This window comes from Tachysurus fulvidraco, chromosome 3, assembly GCF_022655615.1.
Source record: "Tachysurus fulvidraco isolate hzauxx_2018 chromosome 3, HZAU_PFXX_2.0, whole genome shotgun sequence".
NCBI classification, from domain to species: Eukaryota; Metazoa; Chordata; class Actinopteri; order Siluriformes; family Bagridae; genus Tachysurus; species Tachysurus fulvidraco.
In genome coordinates this window covers 30,105,850-30,117,567 of record NC_062520.1, presented here as the reverse complement: position 1 = coordinate 30,117,567, position 11,718 = coordinate 30,105,850, and the positions used below count along the sequence as shown (strand labels likewise).

General features: G+C 40.5%; 1 protein-coding gene across 1 annotated transcript; it reads left to right on the top strand.

Moving 5' to 3' along the window:
* The first annotated feature begins 367 nt into the window (after positions 1-367).
* On the top strand, positions 368-10,707 carry abcd4 (ATP-binding cassette, sub-family D (ALD), member 4). Its single transcript, XM_027155886.2, has 19 exons — positions 368-717; positions 1,602-1,720; positions 1,990-2,117; positions 2,230-2,369; positions 3,007-3,123; positions 3,247-3,372; positions 3,502-3,552; positions 6,216-6,310; positions 6,505-6,626; positions 6,757-6,848; positions 7,699-7,779; positions 7,860-8,065; positions 8,264-8,355; positions 9,046-9,082; positions 9,179-9,228; positions 9,313-9,365; positions 9,467-9,543; positions 9,615-9,730; positions 10,404-10,707. The coding sequence occupies exons 1-19, from the start codon at positions 683-685 to the stop codon at positions 10,470-10,472; spliced, it is 1,806 nt and encodes a 601-aa protein (XP_027011687.1). The 5' UTR covers positions 368-682; the 3' UTR covers positions 10,473-10,707.
* The last annotated feature ends 1,011 nt before the right edge of the window (positions 10,708-11,718 follow it).

Genomic DNA, 11,718 nt, shown 5'->3' with positions numbered 1-11,718 from the left:
ATATATTCAATATAAGTTGTCAGTATGTGTTGTTTAACATGGTAACTTTTCTGTAAGCAGACGTTTATTTAACACTTTTGTGGTTTCTTTATAAAAGTATCTTTTATATCATATATGTGTGTATATGTGTGTGTGTGTGTGTGTGTGTGTGTGTGTGTGTGTGTGTGTGTGTGTGTGTGTGTGTGTGAGACGTTTATCTCTGCACGACAAATTCCTTTATTCGAAATATCCTTTATTGTTCAAATGAAAACAATGAAAAACTACCGCAAGGACCTTCGGACCAATCAGAATGAAGAATTCAACAGGGCTGTGACGTGAGCAGTTTGCACAATGGCCCACTAGGGGGCGATGATCCTCCAAACCCGATAAAAGACGCAGCAGAAGAAGACAAAGACATGTTTTGATAATTGCACTACATTAGAAAACTTTCGCGTCCCATTTCTGGAGCAGGAAGTGTTTTATTTGTGTTGTTGTTGTTGTTGATGATATTTATAGCAAAGCTCATTAAGATAACCGAGTTAATGAGATTTCATTTAATACTGATGATGATGATGATGATGATGAAGGAGTGTCGCTGTCATGTCACGTGGATTCAGACTTTACACTCTATAGGACTGAAGTAAAGCTAATAAACATCATTTCTGACTCTGCTGTGTGTCTTTACACTTCCGGTCTGACTGCTATGCCGAGCTCAGAGAACACCGGTCATAATAAAAGGTAGCTGGGATTTTTATACGATATTAATAGCTTCATTAATCCAACTGGAGCCTTTGGGGAGATTTAATTATTTGGGGAAAAAACATTTTATAACGTTTTCTGAGGTTTATATATATATATATATATATATATATATATATATATAAAATTTATTTGTATTACTTTTTGTTATGTACACTAGTACATAACTAACAACAAATTAGGTTGTTTTTTTTTCCCCTGTAATATTTTCTCACAAACCAAATCTACAATATTATCTCAGGTACAAAAAGCTCCTGTTATAGATTCTTACAAACTAGCCTTAAGCTCCATTACCCAGCATCCGTTGCTCCAAACCACGCCCCTTTTCCTTAATTAACGGCTTCTAATTAATCAGTCACGTGGAGCTCAATGATCACAACCCGAACAATGATCAATAAACACTTTTTTTTCAATTAAACATTTTTTTTTCATTCTACAGTATACATAATTTTTATATATTTTATTCTACAGTATACATATCTCTTTTTTTTTTTGTATTTTTCATATTCTTATATTTTTTCATCTCATTCTTTCATTGTTGTGTTTTTCTAATTAATGCAATGTCCATGGAGCGGACCTGACTCACATTTCACTGCTGGTTATATATGCTCTATATAATTGTGTATGTGACATAAAAATCTTGAATCTTATTAAGACTAATAATAGGATAATAATTTTAGGAGGAGGCTCTCTTTAGAGCTTGGTCTTTAAAAGCTACAGTAAGCAGGTGAGATTGTTTACTGTGTGAACTGTAGTGTGTAAGATATAAAAAATGGGGAAATTAAAATCTTTAGTTGGATCGTCCACAACAGCAGAAAAATAAAGCATCAGGATCGAATTAATTTATTGGTTCTTTTCCTCAGGCCGAGGCTGGACTGGAGGTTCCTCAAGAAGTTCTGCAGGATTTTACGAGTACTTTTCCCACGCTGGTGCAGTCAGAATGTTGTCATGTACGGGACGCTGCTCATGGTCACTCTATTAGGTAAAGAAAAAGTCCCCAAGTCTAAAAATCTTTTTTTTTCATTTATCATGTGTTGAAAGATATCAGTTCAGTTTATGGTCTTTTACTGCCTTAAGAAAAAACAGGTACAAAGACCAAATTTTTATCGTCTGTCTTGTATAAAAGACCTTGGCTTGTAAAAGACCTGTTGATATTTTCTGTCAGGTTAAAAGGGTTTGCTTTGATACACAGAGATTGTGGTAACCTTATCAGTCCTTTTAAATTCTTTTTTTCCCCAATCTTCATGTCAGTTCAGCTGGTGATTTATCAGGTGGGTCTGATCCCGAGTCAGTTCTATGGCGTTTTGTCTGAGAAGAACTACTACAAATTCAAGGAGCTGGTGGCATTTTCCATCCTGCTCATCGTCCTTAACGTTGCAGTATGTTCACCTCCTCATCAGTTTATCATGCGGACAGCCATGCCTTGTTACCATAGAAACGCTGTCATAACGAGCGTCCAAACCTGAGATTATTTGCATGTCTGTTTCTCAGCTCAAGAGTCTGGAGCAGTACATCAGCAATCTCCTGTACCTCGGCTGGAGGAAATGTTTAACGCAGAAGCTCCATGGAGATTACTTCACCGGACAGGTCTACTACACCCTCAACGTGCTCCAGGAGGACATCGATAACCCGTAACCTCTCACTCTCGAACTGTTATTGGAACGTTATCATGCTTGTTTAATTGTTCACTGTAACAATTTTAGCGATTACAGTCCCCTATGGCTGATAACAGAACAAACGAACATGTAATTAGTAGTTAAATAAATAACTGGTAGACGAAGAGAAGAACTGGGGCGTTATAGGAATATTTGGAGAACTTTGGTTACTTTGCTCATAGAAAACTAATTTGTGTATCTTATGAGATCATTAATAGTTACAAGAAAGTTCTTGTAAAATTCATTTGTAAGAATTAGTACCTTTAAGTGAACTTCTCAGAATTTTGTTCGAGAGCATCGCGTGACCGTTTCCAGAAAAATTAGCTTCAAGTTGTTAGCAAATTTGCACACACTCTGTTATGAGACAATAAAAGTTACAGAAACGTTCCCAGAACGTTCGTGCAGGCAAAAGATCCAATCGGGGAACGTTACAGGAACGTTCACTTTCATAGACGGCCTTTTCTAAGCTGAGTTCATGGTTAATTCTTTGTCATGGTTTTTTAAGTGTTGTATCAGCTTTGTGTGTGTGTGTGTATATGTGTGTGTGTGTGTGTGTGTGTGTGTGTGTGTGTGTGTGTGTGTGTGTGTGTGTGTGTGTGTGTGTGTTGTACAGAGACCAGAGGATGACTCAGGATGCAGAGAGGTTGTGTAAGCAGTTGAGCAGTATGGCCAGTCGACTGGTCATTTCCCCGTTTACCATCTCCTACTATTCCTACCAGTGCTTTAAAATGTGAGGGCTTTATGACTATAACAGGAATTTAGAAGTAACGATGATCTTTTGGAACGTTAACGTAATTTGTCATGTCGCTGTTGAGATTCTGCGTATCATGTGGATCTTTTTTTTTTCTCACAGCACTGGATGGATCGGATTTGTCAGCATCCTCGGCTTCTTCTTGGTCGGCACTGTTGCCAACAAGCTCCTGATCGGCCCGATCGTGTCCACGCTGGTCGAACAGGAAAAGCTGGAAGGAAACTTCAGGTAATTCAGTATCACGATCGACGAGAAACCACATTGTCATGATGTCAACCGCAGCTACGATTACTGCAAGCAATGCTTCATTTCCTCTGGATCTTTAACTTATTTAATTTTTTTTCAACTTCCATAAAGATTCAAGCACATGCAGATCAGAGTTAATGCCGAATCAGCAGCTTTCTACAGGTGAGTCTTTCTTTGAGTTTCTTTTCTGACATTTTTTGCATTAATGGCTCAACATCTTATGCTGCGTTCACATACACACACTGCTTTTATCGCCTCAGGTTACCACTCATTGCTACTACTGCAGCGAGTGTCCCTACAACTGCTTGTCATAGTAATAAAAAAAAAAGTGTTTCACCAGGATCACTGACCACATTTTAACCAAATACAAAGTACACTGTACAATATCCATTTATTAATTTGTGTGTGTGTGTGTGTGAGAGTGAGAGAGAGAGAGAGAGAGAGAGAGAGAGAGAGAGAGAGATTATGACTGGTGTTTATTGTAAGTGTTTGTTGCCTTTTTGGACCCCTTTATCATGTGTAATGTTGCTCTCATATAAAACAGTTCAGCACAAGCCCAGACATTTTTAGGGTCATGACTGAGGACAATGTCCCGTCCAGAGACGAGCTGTTTTGTTCTAACCGACCATCGAAAATACCCTCTCTAATAAATGTTGTTTTTTTTATTGGTTGTTATGCTAAATCTTACCCAGATACAATAGTGCTCTTTTCTGATTGGCTATTGTGTAGCCTCTTTTTGATTGGCTGATAAGTGTCTCTTCAAGTTCTTCTACCTAATCTATTGTTTGAATCTTTAAATGGAGAAGTCAGATTCAAGACCTTTTGTCTTTTCAGAGTCCTTACAATGGGAGGCTTTGTTTTTATTAAAAGCGATAAAAGTAAATGACATAAAAATCTCCTTCGAATAATCATACAGTATTAGAATAAGTAAAAGTAATTAGAATGCAAAGACAGTTAACAAACCAAGTGACACTTGGTATGTTTCAAGATAGGTTTTTGTACACTTTTCCCGTAACATCAGTTGTTCAACATTACTCATGGGTCGCAGCAACTCTTGCTGTCACCAATGTTTATTTCTCTTAGCCAAACTCTCTTCCAATTTATCATTCAAAACACTTAAACGACCCTCTATGGTTATATATCCGACACATTTTCTTGCTGCTAAGCTGTGGTTACATGTCCCTTCTTAGCAAGCATTAGTCATATCCATTTTTTTTTAAACCTGTGGTTAAGATATCCAGGTCACAGTGTTCTTCTGCGAGTGCACGGGATAATCATGAGCTCGTCTAAGTCAAGGCTCGCTGTGACTTAGTCCTATATACGTTCTGAAAGGTTATATCAGGTTATACAAAGTTAGATAAAAGTAATAAAAGAAAACGCTTCAGAGTTCTCTTGAACTTCTGAAAAATAAAACTTAACGAAGGACGATCTTCTTCGTGCTTTTTCCAGCTGTCTAGGTACAGTATCTGATCCGTGATGTCTTCGTTTGTCAGGAACATTTTACTTTATATTGATATTTAAGTTCCTCACCTCCTCTACTAGGTCCTCTATTTTAATCAGGACTTCATCTATTTTCATTTGACATCTTTTTCCTGTCCCTCTGTCTATCTTTTCTTATTTCGCGCTTTTCTCTTCTAGCCCGTTTAACCTCACTCTGTTTTCCTTATAAGAATCGAATTATGTTCCGTCTTACGATAATCTTTTGCAACTTCACTCCGCAGCTCATTCTTTTTCCGATATCCTTCAACAACTCGGATCACACGCAGACATACCGTATCGTCTGCACTCCCATTGGTGCTCAGAATTGCTTTGTATTGGCGTGAAATTCAATTTTGTGGTGTCGCTGGAAACGCCCACATCTAGTTGCTAGGGATTCCGGGAATTTTCCAGGCTGGAAACTTTCCATGGGAATTAACGGGAATATATGGGAATAAAATGGGAATTTAAAAAAAATGCAGAGTTGCCTATAACAAGGAACTTAAATGTAGTTAAAAAAACTGGGCACTTGCACACAGCACACTGCTTACTGGAGGGCCATTGAGGTCAAAACCCCTGCAGGTACTTGCATTCTTCCATAACATGCACAGGAACACTTTATTTTAGGGTCATTTAACTAGCTGCTTATTAGCATGAATATTAATAGAATATTGGCTATTTATTAGTACTTAATTATTAATGCCTTATTCTACATGACCTTATTCTACATTCTTAATTGTACCCAATATCTAAACTTAATAACTACCTTACTAACTGTTAATAAGCAGGAAATTAGGAGTGTTACCACATGCACAGATAATTTGATGACCCTCTCCCTCACACACACTCACATGAGGAAAAATGCTTCATTTTACATTTTGATTGAGACTTTCATTTTACAGCAATCATAGGGAAAGGTTTATTACAGGTTATATAGGTTTATTACAAGCATCATAATGTTACTCAATGAAATAATCAGTTAAAGTTCTACTTACAATTACATCGGTCAAGACGTCATTTTTAAAATTTGTATTACCTTGCATGCATGTCTGCTCATGACCAAACAAATTGTTTACTTATGTTTGTATATGATATAGTTTATATAAATTTCTCTATATTTCCAAATAATTCCCATAAATTCCTGTAAATTTCCATAAATTCCCATAAAGTTTCCAAATTGGAATATTTCCAAAGTTCCCGTGGAAGGTTTCCGGAAATTTACCGGAAACTTTCCGCCCCTTTGCAACTCTACTATGGAGTCGGCAGCTCTTTTAAAACGAGTGAGATTTAGAATCACCGCACTTTGAACGCAGCATTACTGAGTCTCTTTTCTTTGGGCTCGTGTTTAGAGCAGGGACGGTGGAACACGTGCGGACGGACCACAGGCTTCAGAGTCTCTTGCGCACACAGAGGAAGCTGATCGACCGGGAGTTCCTGCTCCTTAGTGAGTCCTTCACTCGGCCTGTCTTTTTAGAACGTTGTCTTAAAAATCAGGGCCATTTTATTATTTTTTTTTAATTTACAGAAATCTACAGATTTAGGTCTGTGTTCTGGATGTATAGAGCTTACATTCACCAGAACTAGATCCAGAGCCACTATGCTAACGAGACGCCGCTTCTTCCTCTTTGTGATTACCAGTTGCCGTAAACACGTTCGACTACATGGGAAGCATTCTCAGCTACATCATCATCGCCATACCCATCTTTGCGGGCGTGTACGACGGTTTGACCCCGGGGGAGATCAGCGCTCTCGTCAGCAAGGTCTCATTTTTGAAGCATCACTTCCAGTAAACTCGTTTTTCGGATAATTTGTTTGCCACTCCAATAAACTTGTACATGCTTTAAAAGCTTTAATTATACTCTCTTGTTTGTTTGTTTTTCCCTCTTCCAGAATGCCTTCGTGTGCATATACCTGATTAATTGTTTCACGCAGCTCATAGATCTTTCAACCACAGTCTCGGATGTCGCAGGTTACACCCACAGGTAGGTCATAAGCCGACTTCTCGCTCTCTCAAGATGATTACTGGGACTATCATTCGTTCATTCGTTTGACGTAAGTACAAAGTAGATAACGGCTACGTTTTAGCATTATCGTGTGCCCAAATTTGAAGCACAAGAGTAAGCAACTTGGAATATGATGCTACCACCACCGGGCTTCAGTGGATTCCATTAATGCAGGTCATGTTTTTGGTATTTTATTAAATAGGCATGAAAGGTGTAGAGAACCTGTAAATGTCCTGAATAGATCAGGCAGACGTTGTCTCATTCATTCACTCATTCACTCATTCATTTTCTACCGCTTATCCGAACTTCTCGGGTCACGGTTGAGCCTGTGCCTATCTCAGGCGTCATCGGGCATCGAGGCAGGATACACCCTGGGCGGAGTGCCAACCCATCACAGGGCACACACACACTCTCATTCACTCACACACTCACACACTACGGACAATTTTCCAGAGATGCCAATCAACCTACCATGCATGTCTTTGGACCAGGGGGAGGAAACCGGAGTACCCGGCGGAAACCCCCGAGGCACGGGGAGAACATGCAAACTCCACACACACAAGACGGAGGCGGGAATCGAACCCCTAACCCATTGTCTCGTATTCTGCCTAAAATTTGTCCCTATTTTTCTCCTGCGAATGTGTACATATATAAAAACAGGCTTATTTTATTACACGGTTTAAGCGAGCAGCTTAGTTCTCGAACCCTATGTCTAGATTTACAATACATTTGGATTCAGAAGCGCAAAATGAACAGGATTCTGGATCGATATTCGCTCGAGGCTCGTTGTCGTGTTGTGATCCGAGTGGTTTTTGGGGTTTTTGCGCAGGATTGGAGAACTCCAGGAAGTTATGCAGGACATCAACGGGAAGCATTGTGATGACTGGGGTTCAGCAGAGATGGCCGACAGGTAGAAATGAACCGCACGACTGTTGGTGTGTCCGGTGACCGGAACTCAGGAGTCAGGTTCACTTCCGTTTGTCTTAACAGCGACAGAGAAACCTCACCAGCTTCCAGCGACGCAGCCGTCATCCTGAACAAGCTTTCTTTTACGTCTCCGGTCTCTGAGGGTCTGCTGGTGAAGAATTTGTGTCTGAGGGTCTACGAGGGGACGCACCTGCTAGTGGTTGGAAACACAGGCACTGGGAAAACGTCTCTCCTCAGGGTCCTCAACCTTCTGTGGAAACCTTCTAATGGTGTGAGAGAAATGATGTTGTTATTACAGAGTCAGCAAGAAATGTTTAGTAATTGTCTTGCAGTTTTTTTTGTCAGTTTTGCGTTATTGTTGTGTTGTCTGAAAATGGAACTGAAATGAATCTGAACATCTTAAATGGGTTATAATGATGTATAACAACCACCATGATAAACCGTCGTTCCTGGTGCGTTCTTCTCAGGTTCTGTTCAGACGAACGTCTGTTTCGGGCCGAGAGGACTCATGTTCTTGCCCCAGAAACCCTTCCTGACCGACGGCACGCTTCGAGAACAGGCGAGTTTTTCCGATCTTCCAAAAAAACCGACGCGAAGCCCCGGTTCTGTCAGGACCACTTTGTTTCTAATAAAAGAGAATTTATTAGATGATATGCATACAGTTAATGTTGGCGGTATGGTTCTGTTCTGGGCAAGAATCCACGCGCCAGTCCGTGCGCATGTGTGGACAGAGCGGGGAGAGCAGCGACTAGAAAATAGAATAGGACCCCCCCATAACAGAACCATTAATCATGCATAGTATTAGATATACTCGCTTACGTGTTTTTGGAAAGTAATAATCGAATGAATGGATAAATAAATAATTAAATAATGAGGGGGAGAGAGAGAGAGAGAGAGAGAGAGATGTGGAGATTTATGACATAAACTGGTACAGCGAACACGGGTTCCGGCATGGTGGAGTCGGGGATGGAGGAGTTTAGATCACGGCAGCAGCGAAGCGCTAGCGCGGCTCTATGAATGGGAATTCAAATAGTCGGGTAATATGGATGTCGTAACCAGACTGGTGCACGTCGTGGAAAGCTGATTAACAGCTGATACACGCTTGACGACGTGGCCTGCCAGAACTAACGCGACGCTTGATCGATTTTTATTTGAATGCCTTCCTTCTAAATCACTTTACTCTTCTACAGCAACCACTGGTTTTCTCCCTTACATACAGTACTGCTAACTTTTTTTTATTTGTCTGAAGGTCATTTTCCCTTTAGCCGACCGCTATCCAGTCACAGGTACTATTCAGATTGTGTTTTTTTGTTTGTTTGTTTTTTTGTTTGTTTGTTTGTTTGTTTTTTTAAATCAAACACCTATCATTAATATTCACACAGATCCTGTAGACACTGAGAGAATTTTGCGGTGTCTGGAACTGGCCGGGATGGTAAGAGTAACACGTGGTTATAGATTTTCCAGCTGGTTTATTTTCATTAGTTTTCTCTTCATTTGTTCTGTGCATTTTTTTCAGTCCTACCTTTTGAAGAGGACCGGCGGCCTGGACGGGAGAGTGGACTGGAACTGGTGACGTACAACCGCCGAACCCTCACTAAAGGAAACGACACGGTGATAAATAAGCCGCGGTGCTGAAGGATCTTCTGTCTCTTTATTTTTTCGCAACCCAGGTATGACGTTCTTTCACCAGGTGAGATGCAGAGACTGTGCTTCGCGAGGCTGTTCTACCTGCAACCGAAATACGCAGGTGACTGTCGGAAGGTTACGGATTATCTCTGTGTGAACGGCTGTAGTGCGAATTTCTTCTTTTGGTTTCAGTGCTGGACGAAGCCACCAGTGCTTTGACCGAAGAAGCAGAGGAACAGATGTACACAGCTTGTAAACAGCTGGGCATGACTCTGATTAGCCTGGGTCACCGCAGCAGCCTGAAGAAGGTAACCTACACGCGGTAGCACACTTCATTCTACTCCAACGGTCATTCATTCATTCATTCCCTACCGCTTATCCAAATTATTCTCGGGTCACGGGGAGCCTGTACCTATTTCAGGCGTCATCGGTCATCGAGGCAGGATACACCCTGGACGGAGTGCCAACCCATCACAGGGCACACACACACACACTCTCATTCACTCACACACACACACACACACACACACACTCACACACTACGGACAATTTTCCAGAGATGCCAATCAACCTACCATGCATGTCTTTGGACCGGGGGAGGAAACCGGAGTACCCGGAGGAAACCCCCGAGGCACAGGGAGAACATGCAAACTCCACACACACAAGGCGGAGGTGGGAATCAAACCCCCAACCCTGGAGGTGTGAGGCGAACGTGCTAAACACTAAGCCACCGTGTCCCCCACAGTCATACAGGTAGATTTATTTTAGAAAACATATAAACAACCAAAAACTACGGTTAGGGTTAGATTATCAAATAGGCCACGCCCACCCGATGACGCAATATCCGTTACGCTGTTCTGAAGTCCCTGGAAATAAGTGCCTGCTGCTTGTGTACACCGTATACTGATTCACCTGATGTTTATGGCGATGTAGAATTTATCCCTCCAGTTATTACTGTTTTTTCTTTTCCCTTGTAAACAGTATCATGATGAAATGCTGAGGCTGTGTGGAGGCGGTCATTGGGATCACAGTAAATTGGATTCGAGGTGAAAATCCAGAAGAAACGTGTTTTTTCCCTTTTGAGGAAAGAAACACGCACACAGAGAAATTGTGTGTACGTATAAGTTTAGCCTGAAACATTGATTTCAGGTGAGAAACTCCAGAGTCGGACCTGTGACGGATTCCGGGAAAAGATTGAAACACCGAGGCGTCTCGAACAAACTTTACAACGTTAAGAGAATTATTTTGAATCTTATTACATCTGAATAAATACGTTAAATACAAATTATTATTGTTCTTTTTCTTTCTTCAAGGTGGTGAAATCTAATTTCCCAGAATGTGCTTTAGTATTTAAGTATTAAGTTTTATCCAAGAATATACATCATATCTGTACTACTGAATAAGCTGAGTGAATTGTGTAATACCGGCAAAGGGACAATTATTTCTTCGATTCAGATGATTCCGATGGAAGTTTTTTATTTTTTTATGGAATTAAATCATGTTTACATAAAACTATTTTGATGTTTGTCCTTTATAAGGGATTAGATGTAGGTTAATATAATCGGTGGGGAGTTCTCCTATTTACACACTTATCCAATTAGCCAATCGTTTGAATGTGTTTTCTGCCATGTGCATTTTACTACAGTACAATTTATCTTTAATTTCCTGCATAAGGTGCCATGTCATGTGACTTTGACGCTGTCCTGAGAGCCATGCAGCGTCTTCACTAGTATCAGTATAAGTGAGTCTGTCTTGGCCTAAAACAGAACACATTAGGACTAACATATCCATGCCAGTGAGAAGCAAAAATCATGCGTACTGGTCAAGGACTTCAGTTAACGTTCACACCTAGCATCAGATTGAAGGAAAAAGTCTGATTAACCGTAGCACAGATGTTGCACAGATTTTTACACATAACAATCTCTAGGGTTTAAACAGAATGACACACACACACACACACACACAAAAAAAACCACTGAGTGGCAGTTCTGTGAGTGGAGACACCTTGTTGGTGAGAGGAAGCTGAGGAGAATGTCCAGGAAGGGTTTATGGTTCCTCAGTCAAATTCCGTATACACAAAATCCATCGTGTTTCAATCCCATCAGCCAAGGACAGGAATCTGAGGCTAATCTGGACATGTGTATAAAAAAACTGCTAGAAGGTCCAGATTCAAGGGCATCCAGGGTTTGTTGAGCAGAGATTTATTCCAAGGTTTTACAGCTTCTTGCAGTCTGTTGTTTAAGTGTTAATGTTCTCACTTAAAATGCACACAACATACAGAATAAAACCACCACTT

Coding starts and splice junctions, on each gene's coding strand:
- abcd4 (XM_027155886.2), top strand. CDS start 683: ATGCCGAGCTCAGAGAACACCGGTCATAATAAAAG. Junction 1,721..1,989: donor GCTCATGGTCACTCTATTAG/GTAAAGAAAAAG, acceptor TCTTCATGTCAG/TTCAGCTGGTGATTTATCAG. Junction 2,118..2,229: donor TCATCGTCCTTAACGTTGCA/GTATGTTCACCT, acceptor TCTGTTTCTCAG/CTCAAGAGTCTGGAGCAGTA.